The 22,724-nt window shown below is 38.9% G+C and overlaps 1 protein-coding gene across 2 annotated transcripts in view; it reads left to right on the top strand.

The window, feature by feature from the left end:
- Nucleotides 1–22,724, top strand: part of LOC115365194 (endophilin-B2-like) — a 39,183-nt gene that overhangs the window by 2,214 nt on the left and 14,245 nt on the right. For both annotated transcript variants that reach the window (XM_030060059.1, XM_030060057.1), the window contains 5 exons: nt 5,702–5,830; nt 14,579–14,712; nt 16,524–16,616; nt 20,057–20,119; nt 21,941–21,964. In XM_030060059.1, the coding sequence (XP_029915919.1) occupies nt 5,702–5,830; nt 14,579–14,712; nt 16,524–16,616; nt 20,057–20,119; nt 21,941–21,964 (443 nt within the window). The remainder of the gene's footprint in view (nt 1–5,701; nt 5,831–14,578; nt 14,713–16,523; nt 16,617–20,056; nt 20,120–21,940; nt 21,965–22,724) is intronic.

Here is a 22,724-nt window from a genome sequence, read left to right as displayed (position 1 = left end):
CGAGGGAAGACAAGACAGTGGCTGCATGCTACGGTGACTTTTAAAGACATAGGGCCCTATCTTGTGCCACCCGCTATCCGCTGCCACTACCCGCTACCCGCAAATTGCGGATTTAGGAGCTTCCGCTATCCCTAAACGGTATCTTGCGCCACCCGCTACCCGCTATCCGTTATGCCGACTGCATCATTTGCGCCTGGAGGTGCGTCGTGGGCGTGTTTCATGCGCTATCCCTAAAGTTGCTATCTTGCGCACACACTTTAGGGATAGCGGATAGCGGGTGGTCCTGACCACCCGCTATCCGCTATCCCTAAAGTGTGGGCTGTTAGGAGAGCGCGCCCAGGCGGCTTCAATGCGCGCCCCGACGGAGCCTCACCACGCACACGGTCGGACTGATACCGGGACGCCGCCGGAATGGACTGAGTATATTACTCATATAGACTGTTTAGAGGAAAGACTGTTTTAATTGGACACTTACCCCAGCACGTTTTATTGTTTTATCATAAGCCAGCAGCTGTGCTATATTTTTATTATTATTTTAATATTTTATTTGCCCAATCTACCTTGTCAATAAATTAGTTTACACATAGTTCCCCCTCTGCCTCTTGTGTGTGGTGTGTGACCCAGGGATTTTACTCAATCAGTACAACCTTGTGACACGTCCACTTGGACACATGTGGCTCCATCTCCCGAATTAACTCGCCTATAATATAATATATAATATGTATATAAAGCCACCTTGCTTTAGCCTCAGTAGAAGCCCTGAGAAAATCTACCTCCCTCTCTCCATCGCGGGTTTAGGATTTAGGATTTAGGATAGCGCATCCTGCCCTTAAAGGCAATGGCACCTGGCACACTGATTGGTTTAACTGGCGTAACGCCCAAAACACGCCTATACATAATATAGCGGGTAGCGCAGGTGTTTTGCGGATAGCGGGAGGTGCACAAGATAGCAATTTTACGGGGGAACGCCTCTTCTTAAATCCTAAATCCGCAAATAGCGGGTTTAGGGAGTCTGGCGCAAGATAGGGCCCCTAGGCTATAATGGGCAGCTAGATGATGAAGAAAAACATCAAGGTATCTGTAAACATACAGCGATTTAGAAAAAGTATCTATATGTGCAAATATACATCTGTGTTACTGTTGCCCCTATCACTGATTCTACAAAATACAAATGCATTGAACCAGCTTAAGGTAGCCTACCTTTTTAATATTCAGCAAGATCCCAGCAGTAAATATGCATGACTTTGGCAAGCTGGACCTCTTCTGCAAGCTTAGAATATCCACTGCAAAATTTTAGATAAGATTTATATCAGATGGATATGTCTCATCGCTCTCTGGTGTTTTAGCAGTAGAATGGTTGATCCTTTTTGGTGACTTTTAGAAAATATTTACTCTTGGTTACTGAGAAACAACAGCATCTACCGTCTTTGACTTTTCTTTACTCATTAGCATTCAAAGAAGAAAAACAAAAATATGTTTGGTACAGGGTCAAAATGCCTTTTGTTGCTGGTGTGTGTTATTCTCCCAGCCAAGCTTGCAGTTCCTTCAAGACAGCAGATGGTGTCGTGGTCAGTTTTATCTTCACAGAAAGTCGTATATTTCACAGATTTGTATGCCTGCTATTGCTATTATTGTTAGTATTTTTGGTGATTTTATCGTAATATTATTAACAATAATATTGATAGTAATAAAAGAGATAGGACCCAGAGAGATACACAGTCTATGTTTGAGCCAGTTTGAAAATGAAAAAGCATTAATAATTACACTGAGGGCAAAAAACAGGTCTAATGAGCCCAAAGTTAATGTTATAATTCACAAATATTCATTGTTTTGTTTTTCAAATACTTTTCTTCCTGGTATAGGCCTCTATCCTGGGCCTTGTCACTTCTCCTCGTTCTTGAGCGTTCTTGAGCAGAAGAACGGGACCTCTGTGCCTCTGGGAAGCCAGCAGAATCAAGCTCATGGAACTTTTTTGCCCTGAAAGTTGCCTTTAAGGCAGGGCGTATAGGCAGCATTCAGGGCAAAAAACACAGAGTGCAAACAAGAGAGGGAACAGTACAATGACTAAAAACATTTTTATGGAAGGTGTTTTCACACTTTGGTGAGGCAAGAGCCTGTCAGGGCATTTTTTTTTATATATCTATATCTTTCTGTATATCTATAGCTATATATCTATATATCTATATATAGATATATAGCTAGATATAGCTAAACACACACACACACACACACACATAGATATACATATATATACTGTACATATCTGTCTATCTATATCTATCTATATCTATCTATATATAGATATAGATATAGATAGATATAGATAGATAGATAGATATAGATAGATATAGATATATGTATATATATATATATATATATATATATATATATATATATATATACAGGGTGACACAAAAAAACGGGAACTTTTTAACAATCCAATAAAACCAAGAGTGATGGAAGAAAAATATTTTATTCATAGTAATTGAAACCTTAAAACATGCCATTTAAGAAACAATGATGGAATATTCATTTTTTTTTAAATTGTGCTGCCACTTGCTCATGTCTGCCAATACGCACTTCAAAGATTCCCGTTTTTTTGGGTCACCCTTTTTATATATATATATATATATATATAGAGAGAGAGATAGAGATAGAGATATAGAGATAGATAGATATACATGCACATGATGACACAGATGACACATAAGGACACTGGATTAGCATGATCTGGTTGGGCAAGTCTGTCCAGAGGCCTGTACCATAAAGCTGGATTTCGGCTTAGCGACATAACTTCAGGGTTAACCCTGGGTTTTCTGTACCACAAAGGTGGTTTACTTTTTGTCGGGGTACGTTGCTGTGGTAACATACGCTGAACACCTAACCTGCTCCGGAGCAGGTTAAGTTCAGGATAAGAGCTTAGCAGGTATAAAAGCCCCACCTACTGACCAATGAATTCTCTTGGAAAATGGCCTGTGCTTTTGATGAGACAGTGTGAAGAAGTAAGGCTATATAGCCTACAACATGTACACATATGCTACATGTATAAGATATAGTAAGCGTACTGACCACTTTATTTTTTATTTGCTCCTTCGTTCTTTTTGCTCCACTGAGATTGCATCTGAAATAATAAGGCCAAAATCACATGCCATAACAACAAATTTCATAAACACATAAATTCATGGAACACACAAATGTTACTACAGTCAAATCTACTCATGCCATCATGGTGGGTAAGTAGTATTATAATCCCACTAAGTTACGCATTGACACAGTCGGCGATTTTTTGCCAGCATTCCTTGTGGCTTTTGGCAGCTGCAACTGTGTTGCTTTTTGCCTGGGTGATGGATTTACATTCCTCTGCTCCTCCGCTGTGAAGTATGCGGCTCGGGTGGATTTTTCCATGTCTGCGATTGGTCGTATGCAGCAAACACCGTCCTTTTATTTTTAACCCTGGGTTCAGTTAGCGAGTTGATAACCAGCTTTATAGTACCGAAAATCCGGAGTGCGGATGTCTGGTTAGGTGAAGCCAGGTAACTAAGAGAAACCCCGGCTATGTTAATCCAGCTTTATGGTACAGGCCCCAGAGTCCCTTGTCCTTTAAAGCCTAAGAGAGCACATTCTCATTATAATGCTTTTTGCAAATTCCCATTTTTATTATTATTATTTTTTTTTTAACAAAAGCCAACAAGGAACAGCTGTAAAACAGTTTTGAAGCAGGCACTTTGGAGAAGCATCGCACCTTTGGGCAAAAAGGAGTACTCCTACTAATTTGAGACCAATTAAACTTTTGGGGGAGTATAGCCTTGACAAACTTGTATTGACATCTGTCTGGAATTATTTGATCACAGCAGCAACGGATCGCTGTTCACACCTGACATTATCATGCATCTGAAAAATGTCTCCAGTCATCACTTGTGATGAGATTTGTATTGCCCTCAGATGCTCCTGTCCCTTCGTTTTCCACACTCCTGTATTCTATGCTGTCATTGTCTTCCCAATATTCATCACCCATCCTATACCGAATATATGATCCATTAACAAAGTAGTTTGGCCTCCAAAATACATTGAACCCTGTTCATACTTGAACGTAGAACTGTTCATTTGTGATCAGATCACCCAAGATGGATGTTAAAACCAAGTGTGAACAGGGTCTGTATGGACTGGACTGCTTCTTTATGAGCCAACTAATCACAAGGAAGAAGAACCAGCTTTTCTTTCTATGTTGGCAACTTATTATGTCAACGGTTTAGGGTAATAAACAAGCAAACAAAAAAAAAGAACAACTTAGCAATTGAAAAGTTAGCAGAAAGTTCCACAAAAAACCTATTACTTGGTGCCTGATAATTGAACAGTAGTATTTTTTGCTTATAATGGCTTTGACTGCTACAGAAACAAAACATGCTGTATCACCTGCTTTTCCAACTTCTGACCAAGTGCAAAATGTAATGGCCTGGAAAGGTCTTACCTCTTTCTGCAGTTTTTGCCAAGATCTTTCCATTTTTCCTCTTTTTGACTTCTGGGCTATTTTGTGCTTTTTTCTTGCCTGTTATGAGGTTTAGGTCAGGAGTTGTCTTTTTTCTATAAACTGTGGACCTGCAAGGCCTTTGAGACTGTAAGAGTGATTAACGGCTCTAAACAAATTGAACTTAAATTTGAACTTGAATTTGAATAATCCAGACTTAAGCACAAAGCTAGCTTGCTGGCCTTGCTTTGTGATCCAAGCTCCTGGAATTAATATGGTGGGGTAAACAAAACACTGACAGCACTGCAAGTCATGGGGCACCGCGGTACCTCACGAGGTAGAGCACACACCACATTGTTACTGTACTTATCAGAACTTAACAGAAATACCCCCAAAATAATCCTAAAAGTCATGGCCACAGGAATTAGAAAAGCAGAAAGATATATGAACAGAATATGATAAACTTTCATTGTAAAAGTGCAACTGTGTATTGTTCAAACAGTCACAAGCAATTTCCCCGACCAATACAGCCAAGTTTAGAGCCCTAGAGTTTAATGCTGATAGTCTGAGGATCTGTAGATGGCGTTGTTGGTTTGTTGGTTGAGCAGCCTGGTCATCATTTAGGTCATGTGATCTGGGGCTTGCAGTTAGGTTTTACTTTCACTTTCAGTTGGAGGTGTCAGTTTTAGCACAGAGCTGTAGTTAAGTCACTGTTAAGTCACTGTCACTTTCTAGCTAATAAAATTAAATGTAGAATATTTCTGCTGGCAGACTCCTTCCTTATAAAAGTTGCAAGTAACTTATGGATGCTGACAGAGTGAAAGTTGAAAGAGATGAATGATATGACAAAAATTTAGAGGTATTGTTAGTCATTTACCTATAACACTCTGTCATGTCCATCAACTGTTTTTTCTCTTAGTGTGGCTACACAGTGTACTTGTGGAAAACACTGCATATGCTCAGGAAGCTAGTGTGTTAATATAATTATGGTAGACTTAGCCCACCCATACCATTCATTTTATCTCCTACATAATAGACATGAAGGCCATCACACTCATGTAATTTGAGTCCAGTGTGGCATATTTCAGCTTTAGTCACCATTGTGGTGTTTACAGATGTTCCACTTCGATAATGTGGCCTCCCACGTGCAAGTTAATCTGCATGAGGTGTAGATGGGAACCAAAAGACTGCTAGCCCTGCCTTAAATTATGGTGTCCTGTTTTTTTCTCTCTGCAGGTGCCAGAATTGAGGAGTTCTTGTATGAAAAGCTGGATAGAAAGGCACCATCCAGAATTACCAATGCAGAACTGTTGGGTCAGTATATGCAGGATGCAGCAAAGGAGTTTGGTGCTGGCGGTCCTTATGGTGAGTGTTTATGTACATCAAAATATGTTCAGAAGGTCCAATTGTAGCTAGTTTTGAGCACCATGATCAACCATGATGCCTGAAAGAAGACATATTGTAACCACTGGTCAATTCAGGGTCATATTTTTTCTTGTAGGGGCATGTGTTAAAGCTGAATCTTCCTACAGTGACAATGAAATGCAGTTTTTAGGCATATGGTTGTCATGAGAAACATCACTGCCAGGGTACATGGCAGCACCCCTGCTTTCATATGAAGTTTGTGTACGAGTCCACATGGAAAGCATGAACTAGGCAAAAGTGGCTGGAAAACCCTCTCAAACCTTTTCTGTTTTCACTTTCTCTGGAAACAATATCAGTTTGTCGCTGCCTCCATAATTAGCAATGAAAATTCACATTCTCCTTCTCTGTGACTTAACCAGAGGTCAGTATTCCTCCACATGAACATGCTTAGCTGCATTCTGCTCTCTGAAGCTGCAGCAGTACTCAGGGCATCTAGATAGAAATAGGTGAATTCAAGCTGTTTGTTCAGTTCACAAATGTATATCTACAAGAGTTTGACGACCCAATGGGGATGACCTCTTAAATGCCCTCCACAGGAATACATTAGCATACCTGTCAACATTATGCTGTGGAAAAAATGAGACGCTGTGAAACAAAATCCATATCATGACATTGATGTAATTTTAATGCTGCATACGTCATTACAAATGATGTGAGTCATATGAGGAAGCTCACAGTAAATAAAAAGCTTCTTGATATTATAAAATACAGTACATGCCAAATATATACAGAATTGAAATATAAAACACAAATCACAAAATAAAGTCTACTCTTCATTTTAAGTATAAACACAGCTAGAAAAAGAGTGTGTAACGGAATGAATTGAGTTGTCTCATATACTGTATTTACGGTGTCAAAGCGGCAGCATAACTTATACCAATGTGTTCAGAGAAATGTACAAAAAAGTGAAATACAAGTGAAATACAAGCATCCTACATCCCATTTTCAGCGTGGAACCAGTTTGAGCCAATCATTTTTGAAGATTAAAGTCTTATCTGGCAACATATATTTCACACAGAACACACACTGGACTGGATATGTGTGTCATAAAATGGGAGATTCACAGGTGTTCAATGGAATAATGTTTTTTTCTTCTTTTTCTATTTCTGCAAATTTCAAGGATTTGGTGTAAAGGGTCTATAAGTCATCTTTTGTCTGAACATGAATATCACAAATCATTAGAAAGCAGTTGTTGAGCCCTGAGTGATGGTCAAAGGCAACATGTAATCAAACACAAGTAAAAGGGTAGCAAACGGACAGTGAAAACCATAGTTTTTCATTAGAGTCTTCACCCAAACCAAAAATGGTGTAACTACACCCATGTCCAGAACTTGCTAAAAGCACTTGTGTCTCCTGCTCCTGACTAGTTTTCCTTTAATATTGCAGAAGATTTATGCAATAATGATTTACCAGAATTTTCCCTTTACTCAGCACATAGTGCTGAGTTTCAGATATCTACCAGGGTTGGGCCCATTGATTGGACCACAACAAATTTTCCAACCTATCATCCCCTTATCTTTCCCTTACATCTATGAATGGAGCATGGTTGTTTGAAACTATGTAATATAAATTTAGTGTGGGAAAAAATCACACTGTTGCTGATAGGGATGCTAACCGGTGGCCGTTTGACCGGTTGTTGATTGTTTGAACTTTAACCGAATAATCTTGTTGGTTAATTTAAAGGCCGAACGTGTCGTCGCCGACACAAATGCGCATGTCATATTGTAAATACCGTAACTTCCGTAAAGTTTGCTCTATCGAACAAATTCCAACTGTTCCTGAAAGCTAAGAAGGTGCTCATGAACCCACATACAGTTTAATACAGTAAACATGGCGACGGGACGCTCTGCCGGGCTTGGATTACGTCATCATGCACAGAGCTCAGCTTGGTAGAGAAAGACCGGAGAAGCGAGCCAAGCTTATGGTGATCACGTATAGTTTTGAACAAAGTATGTCATGCAAGTCTGCAAGAGTCATAAAACCACCAAGCAGACTCATCGAGGAGTCTGAAGACAATATTTTTCACGAGGAGAGAGAGATTTCTTCTACACCATGGTAAGCAACATGCATAAATTACATAATGTTTGTAGGATATCATGTAGGCTATGTATAATATTTGACTTCGGAATGAATGGTGTTCCATATTATCTTATGTCTGAATTGGTTTTGGGCCTGCTGAGGGGACATCCGTGGTACAGAACGGACACAGTCGCGCTCTTGACTGTCTGTAAACTTTACAGACAGTCAAATAATATTCTCGGTTAACCGAAAAAAAAAAAAACGATTAATGAGGCCCGGTGGTCGACCAAGAAAATTTTCCATTTTCGCCATCCCTAGTTGCTGTTATAGAGCGGAAAATGGGAATGATACACTGTGAGGCAAAAGACAGAGATTTACAGGCAGTTTCAAGTTGTCAGCAATAGCACAACTATAGTCTCCCTCTTGTAAGAGTAGCTTGATTGAGTGATGATGTGTTCGCCTGCTTTGTACTAATGTTAATGTGTGGGCTTGCAATAGTCCTTTCACCGCTGTAATTGCTAAATTGGTTGAAGTTGCTAATAGCTAGCTTGGTAAAAATATTTTGACCGTATATATGTAGTCAACTTCATTGTAAATCTTGTGTGTTATGACCTGGATTTGTAACTTTACCTGTGGTAATGCCACCCACCTCTCAGTCTATGTATTTTTGATAATGCATTTTAAACAGTTCAACCACACAACACCACAAGACATAGGATTTCTTCTTAGCCATGATCATAAACCATGATTTAAGTTGTTTTGAAGTTGGAAAGAGCTGGTATGAACAGCCAGGCAGATGTGCTCAAAGGTTTTCAAAGGTGGCTATCTATACTAAATCAGTTGATACAGTGTATAATTATGTAATTTTATTTATAGTAGTCACAATCATAGCAAAACCATACACAAACAGCTTGAGTCTACTCAGGCAGTTTCCGGACTGATCATTTGAGTAGATATGGTACTTTAACTAGCATTAGCTTAATGGCAAGTAGGCTGTTGACACTGTATTGATTGGATGTTCTCTATGTAAAAACAAACTGCTGACTGAAATTCATGTCAGTCTGCTCATGGTGATTACAAGTTGGATGTTCTGTTCAGCTGTGATATTCCCTCAATTGAAGCGCAATTAGCAATACCAAGTGGACAAGGAAATGAAAACAGTCTCCCTGCTTCTGTCACACATTCAGGATATTGTGTAGTTAACCACAAACCACAAACCAAAAACCACTGAACAGCTGCAGAAAAAAAGAAAATCAACAATCCCACTCTTTTCTCATCTATATTACGGGAATGGGCTGTCAGGGTTGTGCAGCTGGACAGTGTGTATGTTTTCATTTTCCAAAGTTGTCCAATGACTTTTTCCGTTGAAAACCTGGAATTCATTAGGATCTCAACATACCATATAAAAAGAATTTTTATTGTCATTTTTCCAAACCCATAATTCATTTGTGCTAATAAATGAACAAAGCATTTGTGTTACAGACATAAACATGTTGTAAGAGTATAAACCAGTGGTTGTTACTTCTCTGTTTCACCAATCTAAACATATGACTGTCAACATGACCATTTGAGAAGAAGAAAATAATGAAAACTGTTTATTATTTCAAGTTTTATGTTGGTTGCTGCAAATGACCATGACCATTGCTGTGAGAATTGTAAGGACGATGGTGAAGTAGAAAAAAAAAATGTTAAAAATGGAATATACATGACATTATTTTTGTCTCTCTTAGTTCAGTATACTACATACTAGGGCTGTAGTCAACCAAAGAAAATCTTGGTCGACTGAAGTCCTGAAATTTCAACCAAAAATTCACTAATCGGGAGGCAGCAGGAATACAAAAAAAGTTACTATTTTTAGATTAATTAACTGTGTAGTAGCCTACCTGGTAGCCTTGTCCGCCTAAATGAATTATAAATAAACATAAACAACTAGTATTTGTAACTTTGAATGCATGACTTTATAATTCTGTCGCAAAGACAGTTAATGCAAGTGTTTTTTTTTATTGCATACACAGACTTTTAACCTTGAATTACACAGGTTTGTGCAGGTTTATGCATTAGGCCCCAGGTGGATCTTTGATTTTATACCAAATACCTTATTAGAACCGCAGGATGAAAGTTGGATCTTTTCTAATTCATTTACGCACATTTGTATATTGCTCATGAAATATGATGTGTCTGTGCACATAGAAATGTCTGGGCACCAGAATGTCAGATATTTGGACACTGTAATGTTTAGAGATGAAATGATCTATCAGTCTAGATCAGTATATCGATCCCATGATCCACAATCCAATATAACTGATACTAAGTGAAACGATCAATCCCTATTGTTGTCATAGAGATACGCCTTTAGTTTGAAATTCTCATGCCAAGTCTTTGTCACCATTTCTGTCCAAGTACACCGCCTTTCTAAATGTTCAAACAGGGCCAGTGCCTGGCAGACACTGGCAGCCACATCCAACAGCCAAGAGAAAGGCAATTAGGGTATCTACTCCCCTTTCGAGAATAAAATACTAGTGTGGAAACATTTTGGATTTCAGAGAAAAGACAGGTCGACTGGCATATCTCATGCCATTTGCAAACAATGCCAGTATGAGATAAAATACTCAGGAAATATGACAAACCTGGCCAAGCAAAGTGAATTTTTAATGCAGTGCAATTGCATACAAAGTCAATACAAAAACGCATACACGCAAATAGATGCGAATTTGCAGTGGGCGACGCGAATAATGTGAATTTCCACATCGCAGATGATGTGAACACGTGAAATTCACAGCTAAAAATTGAGCTAAAAATTTGCGGCCGTATTTGTGCGAGTCTGTGACGTGTAAATGCACTTAGCATTTGGTCTGGGCATAATGATATTGTTTCATATCCAATATAGGTCTAAATGGAATTGAAACAAAATCATATTGTGGCTGACTTGTGATATCAGCAAATATTGTATCATTGTCCAAAGAATCGATATAATATCGTATCATGATGAAACTTGTGATTTACAACCCTAGTAATGTTGATACTCATCTATGATGTAACAACAACAAATAGCGGATTTTGAGCTGTCTCACTTTTCTGCCTACTGCATCTCTACAGACAGGCAGCATATTTACAGTGCATTCAGAAAGTATTCAGACCCCCTTCACTTTATTCATTTTTTTTATGTTGCAGCCTGATGCTACAATCATTTAAATTCATTTTTTCTCTCATGAATCTGCACTCAGTACCCCATAATGACAAAGTGAAAACAGAACTGTAGATTTTTTAAATAGATAGATTAAATAAATAGATTTATTAAAAAGAAAAAACTGAAATATCACATTGACATAAGTATTCAGAGAGCCTTTACTCAGTACTTAGTTAAAGCACCTTTGGCAGCAATTACAGCCTTAAGTCTTTTTGGGTATGACGTAACAAGCTTTGCACACCTGGATTGGGCGATTTTCTGCCATTCTTCTTTGCAAATCCTCTCAAGCTCTGTCAGGTAGGATGGAGACCGTCGGTGGACAGCCATTTTCAGGTCTCTCCAGATATGTTCCATTGGGTTCAAGTCTGGCTGGGCTGCTCTAGGACATTCACAGAGTTGTCTCTGAGCCACTCCTGTGTTGTCTTGGCTGTGTGCTTAGGGTCATTGTCATGTTGGAAGGTGAACATTCAGCCCAGTCTGAGGTCCTGATGTCTGTGGAACAGGTTTTCATTCAGGATGTCTCTGTACTTTGCTCCATTCAGCTTTCCCTCAACCCTGACCAGTCTTCCAGTCCCTGCTGCTGAAAAACAGCCCCACAGCATGAGGCTGCCACCACCATGCTTCACTGTTGGGATGGTATTGGGCAGGTGATGAGCGGTGCCTGGTTTCCTCCAGGCATAACATTTGGAATAGTGGCCAAACACTTCAATCTTGGTTTCATCAGACTAGAGAATCTTGTTTCTCACAGTCTGAAAGTCCTTCAGGTGCTTTTTAGCAAACTCCAAACGGGCTTTCATGTGTTTTGCACTGAAGAGAGGCTTCCGTCTAGCCACTCTGCCACAAAGTCAAGATCGGTGGAGGACCGCAGTGATGGTTGTCCTTCTGGAACTTTGTCCCGTCTCCACACAGGATCTCTGCAGCTCAGTCAGAGTGACCATCGGGTTCTTGGTAACATTTCTTACTAAAGCCCTTCTCCCACTATTGCTCAGTTTGGCCAGGTGACCAGGTCCAGGTTGTGCCAAACTTCTTCCATTTGACAATTATGCAGGCCACTGAGCTCTTGGGAAGCTTTAGTGCAGCAGAAATTTTCCCCAGATCTGTGCCTTGCAACAGTCCTGTCTCTGAGCTCTGCAAGCAGTTCCTTTGACCTCATGGCTTGGTTTTTGCTCTGATATGCATTGTCAGCTGTGACCTTCTATAGAGAGGTGTGTACCTTTCTAAATCATGTCCAATCAATTTAATTTACCACAGGTGGACTCTAATTAAAGTATAGAAACATCTCAGCAATGATCAAGAGAAATGGGAGGCACCTGAGCTAAATGTCAAGTGTTGTTGCAAAGGGTCTGGATACTTATGTCAGTGTGATATTTCATTTTTTCTTTTAATAAATTTGCAAATTTGTCATTATAGGGTACTGAGTGTAGATTAATGAGAGAAAAAAATGAATTTAAGCGATTGTAGCATCAGGCTGCAACATATAAAAGGGGGAAAAAAGTGAAGGGGGTCTGAATACTTTCTGTATGCAATGTATATGCTCACAAGAAACTAGATTTTGTTTCCTTACATCATCAGTTAACGTTGTCATAACATTGAATCATTCATTAAAGCGTTATAGTTGAACGTTTTTCAACGGCTATATAGAGCATCAGTTCTCAATTTGGGTTCCGGAGACTGCCAGGAGTCCTTGAAAGGGTTCCAGGGGCTCCCCAGAAAAATGGGGAATATTTTAATTTCACCATAATTTCATTGTCTAGTAGTTAGCCAAGTGAGAGAATGTATAAGAATGACTATTTAGTTCAGTTCATAGATTTCACACTCTTCAATGTTAATCTGCCATCTGTGGTACAGACAGTTGTGGAATAACTAATTCTGATCAGATTGGGATCCCTGAGACTGAATCGTACCAGATACAGATCCAGATGAGAGATCTGCTGCACGAGGGTCATTAACACGATTATTAAGGTACCTGTAAACACAATGATGGTAACCCTGACCTTAGGCTAATCTTCAACCTAAACCCTAACGCTGGCCTCATTAGGTTAAGGGTTAGGGTTAACCTAACCTTATCATAATCCAAACTCTAATCTGATCCTATTTGTAAATTTAGGCCAAATCCTAACATGAACCCTAACCCAATGAAGAAGTATTTTTCCCTATGTCCTTCTTTGTTTTCAGTGCATTGATTGTATGAAAATGCACCAAATTATATTCAGCATAATTTTGTTGAATTAAAATAACGTCATTGCTGTCCTTGATTTCTGAGTTTCACATATAACAGGTAGGAGAGCATTAACCTGGAATTCAGGAGAGGTATTCTCTTCCTCTTTAGCCTATACTTGATCTTAAAAACGTTCCCAAATTTGGACTTCATAGGAAAGGGTAAGTATCATTTCACTATCAGTGAAGCCTCTCAGGTCTTGTTACGTGTTCTTAGTAGTGAAGTGATACTGTGTGTCTCTAAAGCTTGCAATGTTTATCTCGGGGAAACCACCTAGTTTGTTTGTTACAGCCACTCTCACACAGCCCACACACATAACCTTGTATGTTATTGTAGCAGAACTTTGTAAAGTATGCTGCTGTTCTAGAAGCATATGAGTGTTGTTATGCCACACTAACTTGGCTCCAGGCCATGCATTATTTATGCAGTGTGGGTTGCAAATAGCCACAGGATCTCAGAGTCTACTTTCAATGCCACAGAGCTAGTAATGTGTGTGCCCTAGATTAATGGTGTCTTTCTTTTATAGGGGTAAATCAATAGCTCCTCTAAGAGGTGATCTTATGAGAACTGATGTATTAATATAAATGCTGCGTGAGGTTGCAACTTTATAAAGAAACTCATGAACAAAAAGCACCAATTATGTCTCTTGCTGAAGAAAGAAGTCACTTTTTTATGCTTGTGCAGTTTTGTGACAGCAGCAACATGTCATGATGTCAATCTCTGTGTTTCACTGAAAGGTTCACACTGATTGAGGGGCAGTGGATGCTTTTTGGTCAAGTGGTGACAAACCTCTGCTTTGAAATGGCTTTTTGCCATTTCAAAGCAGAGTGTGGAGTTTGCAACTCCACTCTCGAAACACATATTGATTCATGAAGTTGCATAAGCAATTAATAACTAAAATGACTGCCAACCTTTATGGCCAACAGGATGTATGTATAGGTTATATGTCCTTGTTTTAGTGTATGATTAGGTCTTGCAAAGTATTTAATAATCTGTACATCTATGAAAATTTGGGGAACTTCACAAAGACTTGTAAAATTATGAGAACTTACTGTGACTGCATTATGTGTACTTGTGGACCCACTGCTACTCTCATGGTGTGGTGTTTTGACTGATAGGGACCTTTGGCTCTCACATTAACCAGTCATTATTGGTATAATTGATATTGGACATTGATGCAGTTGCACTGAGAATTACATAAATGCCTTGGGAATTAAATACAATTTTGAATGTGTAGGAGCCTGATCACATGTGTTTCCTGTAGGAAGCACTTTGATAAAGGTGGGAGAATGTGAGAGAAGACTAGGAGGAGCAGAGAGGGAGTTTCTCCAAACTTCAGCCATCAGCTTCCTCACCCCACTCAGAAACTTTCTGGAGGGAGACTGGAGAACCATCTCGGTGAGTCTGAACCACTAGTCACCTATTCCTCTCCTGGACGCTGATATTTTATCTTTATTTCCTTACCCATGAGTGGTGGGAAAAGTAGTAACAAATTCCCCTCATAAATAGTTGCATGAACCAGGAGCCAGGACCATGTTAGTAGATCTAAGTCGATTCCAAGACCAGGTCCCAAACAAGTTGAGGCCCTAGCAAACTGAGTCTTATTCAAGACCAAGAATAAAATAGGAAATGGTCTACATGTTTTCCTTCCGCAGTAACATCTGTATAATATCTCAAGGATGAGCAAAGAAGTAGATACTTATGCAAAAGGGCTGTATTAAGCCTTCTACATCCAGCCTGTCAATGCATTGATGTTTCAGCACCAATACAGTCTAAAATATGAGTATTTAAACGATACTTCACTAATAATGCATGATTTTTGTATCAGGTTCTCATCATGTGCTACTGCATCAGTAATTGCAAAACACCTACTGCCCCACCATGATACTCTTCAATACCCATTTCTACAGTATTTATTGTTTGTCATTAGTCCTGTCATTACTAATCCAATTATTAGTATTGTTCAGTCCCACTACATTCAGACCTATAATTATTATAATTACTATTAACAGTAGTAGTATTCTTATTGGTATTCTTCTCCTTCTTCTTCTTCTTCTTGCAAACACTAGCATTGTTGTTACTGCTATTATCACCATTAGTGTTACTATACAGCCCTATGTCGAACTTTCACCGTTCTGTGTTCTGCAATATGCTCTTTGCTCCTCTCTTCCCCTCTCTCTCTCTCTCTCTCTCTCTCTCTCTCGACCCTTATGGTCAAGGCAGGTGACCGTACACCCAGAGCCGGGTTCTGCTCGAGGTTTTTGGCCCTGTTAAATTTTTTTTTTCCTTGCCACTGTCACCCTGTGCTTGGTCTTGGGGGAGATTTTGGTTCATAGGATTGGTCAATATCTGTTGGGTTTCTGTAAAGCACCTTGAGATAACTTCTGTCATGATTTGATGCTATACAAATGAAATTGAATTGAATTCATCCGTGACAAAGAAAGTTATATTTGCAAGCCTTCACAGTAAACCTCCATTCCAGAAACACCAGCCATCTTTGATCCAAGGGAAAAACAGGGTCTGTTTAAAAACTCACACTCATGCTGTATAATCCAAGTCTCTGGTATCCAATCATATGCATGGTACTTCCCAAACACGTGTTTTTCTTCTAATTTGGCTTAGTCCTTATTGCAGTAATGGTTTGCAAGTAAAACTTTCTCTGTCAGGGGTTGACGGCAGTACATGGTGAGTACTTGATAGAAAATGATGCATTACGGGTGAAGTGTCCCTTCAAGCATCAGTGAAGTTGCTGATGACAAGATGTCTAGTACTATGGGTGTGCAGCACTCCTACAGTGGCTATACTGTGAGTCAGCAGCCAATTGTGGCTAAGAGCAAGACAAATCCGAGTTACAGTAAGTATGAAAACATGATACATCCTTCCTTAGACTTGGACTTTGGACTGTTTAGTTAATTAGGTGTTTGCCAGGGACAATACACAATAGTTGAGCCAGTTAAATTAGCTAAGTAGCTAATTTACAAGAAAGGTAGGTTGTTTTTTGTTGAAAATGCAATCACTATGATGTTTAGTTCAGTGTACATTGTAATACAACTATACACCATATTCCCTGTGAAGAAGTTAAGCATTTTCTCTTTGAACTGTGAATTCAACCACCGTGGTTGCTCTCTTCCCTTGTAGGCTTAAGCTGACATTCACATGCTGTATGAAATGCCACTTGATAGTCACTGATGTCATTGTGTCGGCTTCAGAAAGAGCGGCGTCTTCTGGAGAATCGGCGTCTGGATCTGGATGCTTGCAAAACCCGTCTAAAGAAAGCCAAGGCGGCAGAGGCTAAGGCGGCGGTGAGTCCTCTGCCTCCCTCCACCTCCCTCTCTCAGTCATTTTCATTAATCACGCTAGCTGGCCCTGGGATTAGCCCTGACTAACTATCTCTATATCCTAAATGTTTGCAGTGCGAGGGAGAAGTGAGTATTAAATAACTAAATTGCTAAGTTTGACCTGTTTTTTTTTCCTGTCTCACATGCTCTTCTCAATAAATTAGAGGCATCAAGAAGCCCAGTAAAATACGTATTTGACAGTTGGCTAAAAGAAAACCAAATCAAGGGAAAGATAGAAAAGCCTCCCTTGAGCTATTGTTGAATCATTAAAGAGAAAGACCGGAACTGGCAGCATGGTAAACAGGATGATGGAAAATGAACACCAGGCACTAGGCAAGCACTGTTTGACTGTGGCTGGTGCATTTGCCTATTCTACCAGCTACTTTTGCAGGTAGCTGTTATCAGTGACCAGTTTCAGCCCTAATTACACAGGACTGGGTTTATATAGCAAAGTCACTAAATTCATGAATTACCCCAGCCTTGACATTTGGTGAAACACATTCACATTGGATAATAAAATCCTCTGAAATCACCAGTGCTCTGTATAAGGCCCATATTTTACAATTCGTCACTTCCTCGTTTAGCAAAGCAAACCTTGCATCGAAATAGAAATCAGAACTTTGCTCAATAGATTCAACGAGTGCTGCCATTTTCATAAGAGGAAAAAATCACACATGTAAAAGAAAACAAAATCAAACCACAAAAACAAATTATGGCTGAAATTACCCAGTATTATAATTAATATATACAGGTATTTTGTGCTGTAAATCTTACGGTACCAATTACAGGCAAAGCACATTGACATGGGATAAAAATTATTGATGATCGCTGCAGTTATTTGAAATCACCATATGACTCAAGCTAATATTTGTCCTGTGTGAGTAGGGTTTGAAATACTTAACTGGCTGGTAGAATAGTGAGTGGTTGCCTAATTTAACTATTTTCATGGCAGTTGGGAAATGAAGTTTTCTTCCCAGGAAAACAGACGAATCCATTAGGATTGAGTCCAGGCATAACAAGATGTGGCAAGACTTTCCTCTTCAAAACCCAAGGATCATAATTTATCCCACACCCAGCCAGATCACAATGTCAGTTTAACATCTTGTCTTCTCAGTTCTAAATATATCAGTTCCAGGTCTTGGAACATCATCACATATTGTATTCTGCAATCTAAGAATTCCTTGCCATGATATTCCTATTGCAGTGATATTGTTTTGCCAGCAGGTGTCTGTGCAGCGCATTGCCAAATTTAAAACACATATGCCAAAACATTTTGTCTGTAGTTCTGACTTGTCCAAAATGTTGTTCAGTGTCCAAACTTGGTAGAAATCTTGGAACTGCAAGGGTCATCATGTTTCCCCTGTAAAAATCAGTTTAGCTTGCTACATCTTGGATGCATCATGAGTTCCAAGTCAAATGCTTGGACTACAGCTTCCTAACTGACATCATGCTTGCCCTGTGACACTATAACCAATGAATGTTTGTGTTTTTGAAATCTGTTCTTTTCTTGTGAGGATGCTTGAAATGCCTCAGTTTGTTTTGGCTCCTGACTTTGGATGTCAAAGGTCTGGTTATTATCAGAATCAATGTTATGAGTCACTATGATGACGTAAACCTAGCTTTGCTTATTGACAAAGATCAAATCAGACTTTTGTAACCTGTTTGCATGTCAGCATGTGCATGTTGAACAGTTGCTGGTCTTGGCCGTGTGGCAGACATGTAGCCATATGGACAAGAACTGGAATATTTGCAGTGAATGAGTCAGGCGGATTAGTCCCCCGTGGTAGCTAAGGAAGATAAGCCTGCTGTTTTGTCATCTTACTGCACCTTTCTTTTATGAGATCAAACACACCCAAAGCGGAAAGATAGTGATAGTTCCTGTAAAATATCAGGGACAGGCTTTGGCAACATTGCAAGTCCAGCTTGCAGGGCAATGCATATCAAGGTCTTACTACCAGGGGTTATTATATAAAGACTGATGGTGATAGTGACAGTATTCCAATATTCAGTATCTTTATAGTTGTGATGCCACAAAAATATATATATGTTTAGTTGTCCTAAAATTTTGTCAGGGTTGAAAAGCATTTAGATAGCATTTAGACCATTATCTGAGATTCAGATTTTCCAGTGAAACACATTTACAATAAAGTCTCTCAGGACTCTAAATGGCAGGATGACCCAAAACACCTATTACGTTGGTATGGATGCTTTACTCCCTTTAAGTTTACAAAAGTTTTTATTCATCAACTATAATACAATCTAGTCCACACTACACTAGTGTATATTGATGATGTGACTGCTGATGGAAGTAGCAGGGTGAATTCTGATGTTTATAGGGCTATACTTTCTGCTCAAATTCAGCCAAATGCCACAAAACTGATAAAGCAGCACCTCACAGTGTAGATGAACAATGACCCTAAATATACTGTGAAAGCAAACCAAGAGTTACTGAAAGCAAAGAGGTGGAATATTCTTCAGTGACAGTCAGTCCCCAGTCCTCAGCCCAATTGAGCATGCTTTTCACTTGCGGAAGACCAAACTGAAGGCCGAAAGACCCACAAACAAGCAGCAGCTGAAGGAGCTGCAGGAAAGGCTTGGCAGAGCATCTCAAGGAAGGAAACTCAGAATCTGGTGACGTTGTCCATGGGTTCCAGACTTCAGGCAGTCATAGACTGTGAAGGATTTTCCTCCAAATATTGATTATAACCCTTCTAATTACAGTTATGTATGGTATGCATAGTTTGTCCAATTACTTTTGAGCCTTTGAAAATGGGGTGACAATGTACAAAACTGGCTGTAATTCCTAAACGGTAAATGCCATATTTTTGTTCAACCCTTTACATTAAAGCTGAACGTCTGCACTTCAATCACGTCTTGATCACTCCATTTCAAATCCACTGTGGTGTTGCATAAGGGCAAAATTATAAATATTGTTTTATTATATATTATATTATAATTATAAATATTTTAATTGTGTCACTGTCCAAATACTTAAAACTGATACACTGATCTAACACAAGTGCATAGGATCAAATATTGACTGTTAAGTAATCAGTGCATTTTTTGCTTTATTTGTAGCTGGTTCAAAGACTACAGATTGATTTTGCTGTGTTTTCTGTAGGGATATCACAATATCAGAATTTTGGTAGTTGGTACTGATAACTTTGAAATTACATGATTCTTAATACTTGAACTTTGTGTTTCAAGTAATTACACATGGAGAGTTCATTAGAATAGGAACACTTCAACATCTAGTATTGACTTGGCACCTCAGTATTGATTCTTGTGGCATCCCTATTTTTTATGTTGGCTTTATCTGTATCTCTAGTGTATTCTGTTTGTTGAAGTGATTCTCATGCTGTGTAGTTTATGTAGTGTGTAAAACCAGTGTACTGTTTCTGTAGATGACACCTGATTTTCAGGAGACCAGACCCCGCAACTATGTGCTTTCTGCCAGTGCCTCTGCGGTAAGGAGCTGATGGAATAAAATCCCTTCACATGCACCCCACTTATCCCTTTTTTTTTTTTTTTTTTTACATTTTTTTTTACATTTCTTTACATCAGCTAATTCTTGGAATGTCCATGTTAACAACATTTTATTATTATCTTAACCTTAATAAGATCATAGAGTAAGCAATAGTTTGGTTTAAACAAGTGGAGTATTCCAACTTTAGTTGGATTATTGACAGGTATTTTAGTCATTATACACCTTAATCATAGTATGATGTTTGAGGTTTTCTCAGATTATGACAAACACAATGATCCAACTGCTTGACATTTTGTGCTCTTTTGGTGACTTTTATGCTTTGGAAAGGTTGATCGGCAACAAAACAAAAAAATCAGTAATTTTGTGGAACCTACTGACATTTGTCAAAGAATAATTTTCACCTAGTTCATACAATAATGTCCTATTTACAGTCATATTGCAAACTCTAGAACTATAGAAAGGGAACCTTGGTAGAAATCCTGTCCATAACGCTTGACTCTGTGTCAAGCGTTAGGAACGTAGAAGAATAAGAATAGGAACGTATCATTGCATGTCCACTTGTGCGTTCTCTTGAATGCGTAGTCTGAAGAACCATTAGTGTTTTTAAGCATGCTCATTTTAAATTATCTAAATGTATCGTGTAAAATTACGAAAGTGTTTTAAATACGGGAAGTTCTCAGACATTATTCTTTTTTACATCTCTTCCCTCACAAATCTCATCACGCACGCTAATTCTTAGATCAATCCAGGACAGAAATAAAACCATCTGCATAAATAATAATATACCGTCTGTTAAACTTAATAGTCCTTAACTTAATCAACTTACAGGAATCCGTGTTCTGCCTGTTTTTTCCCCCACAACTTTAATTAGTTAGGCTCAGTAAGAAATAGTCTGATTTGTCCAGTGTTGTTTTGTTATTGCTCTGTGACATCGCAGCATGATGGCAAAACATTGGCCTGCCTGCCTCCATGACACTCTTGTATACAAACTGTTACAAGATCAGAAGGATGTTGCTCATAAGCTGATAATAACTCATAATACAGTTACTTTTTGTTTTTGGAGGGAATGGATGGATGCTGTTGGAAGAATTTCATCACACATTATACTTGAAATTCAATGCTAATTGTTAAACAATATTGCAAAGTCTTTCAAGGTAAAGCTTGTAACCAGAGCTCTGTTCACACAACAAGGAAGTCCTGTCCTGCAACACTCATTAAATTTGTGCCATATTTGAAAATCTAATATTTTTCATGTGAGTCGGCCATATCAGTTCTTGTTGTCTTTTGGAACATAAAACACTGGTGTGGTTAAACTCTGAACGCACTGACAGCAACCAGTGGAACTGGTGCTGATGATATAAAAAGCAACACTCCATCAGGGTACATATGAGTCTCAGATTTTTGGGGCGTGCACACACACCTCCACCTTCAGTAGAGGATTATGAAAACACCTCTCTAGTGGCAAACTTTGCACAGATACAAGTCAGTAGAGTCAATGTCATACATTTTAGGGGACATAAACATAAGAAAATATTTTTTTGAGTGCATTGAATAGTTTCATTTAGCACAATGCTTTCATGATTTTTTGCTATCACATTTAAAGTTAAAATTAATCTTTAAAGTTAAGTTTTTGGGGATTCCTTAGCTACTTTTTTGTATATATCTTTCTGTTTTTTTTTGTTTTTTTTTTAAGAATACTTGTCAGATAGTATATGTACATTGTTGTACGATGTTGCTACTGTGATTTCATTGTAACACATCTTTCTCTTCCTTTTTTTTTTGTCATGCTCTGGCCTCCCAGCTCTGGAGTGAGGAAGTTGACAAAGTGAGTATGACAACACAGAGGTGATGACCTTTCTACTGTGCCTGCACACCAGATTTAGTCATACTCTGACACCATCAGAGCACAACATTGTTGCTTGTGGGGTGCAGGCAGAAACCTGTAGACCTGTAGTTTCTGTAGGTTTGTTTTTGGAATTATGGAACTACACTTTAAAACAACAAAACAGCACTAGAAATGCAATGTATATGGGGCACTCTGGTGGCTCACCGTGTAGAGCATATACCATGTAAAGCCGCAGTGGCCTGGGTTTGAATCCAGCCCAGACCCTTTGCTGCATGTTGTTACCTCTCACTGCCTTGTCTCTCTCCACTAATTGTCTAATATAGCAGAAATGCCCTAAATATAATCTTAAAAAAGAAGAAAGAAAGACTGTATTTCTCATTTAAATGTCACTAATCTGTGTTTTTCAGTTGTAGTTTCAGCAAGACTATTGGCTAGCTATGTGATTCAGAGTCTTAGAAACAGTGTGTCCTTGAGGAAGTTTAACGTAGCTCAACTGCAAAATGAGAGAGGAATAATATAGGTTTCACTCTCCCCATTCTAGTCTCCCCACATGCAGGATACAAACAATTCAAAGCTAAACCAGCAACTAGTCTCGAACATGAAAACATTTGTTAAGTCCTGTTTCAGCTTGCAGTTATTTTGTCCTGCTTCTGCCAGAGCACATCGTATTCATAATGGCAACAACAGCCTTTTGAGAGTTGAGGGTACCGAGTTTGTGGGTCAGTCTGTTAGACGTGGC

The sequence above is a fragment of the Myripristis murdjan genome, chromosome 9 (genome assembly GCF_902150065.1).
Source record: "Myripristis murdjan chromosome 9, fMyrMur1.1, whole genome shotgun sequence".
NCBI classification, from domain to species: Eukaryota; Metazoa; Chordata; class Actinopteri; order Holocentriformes; family Holocentridae; genus Myripristis; species Myripristis murdjan.
Note: the sequence above shows the minus strand (reverse complement) of the source record. Positions and strands in the feature narration are given on the sequence as shown.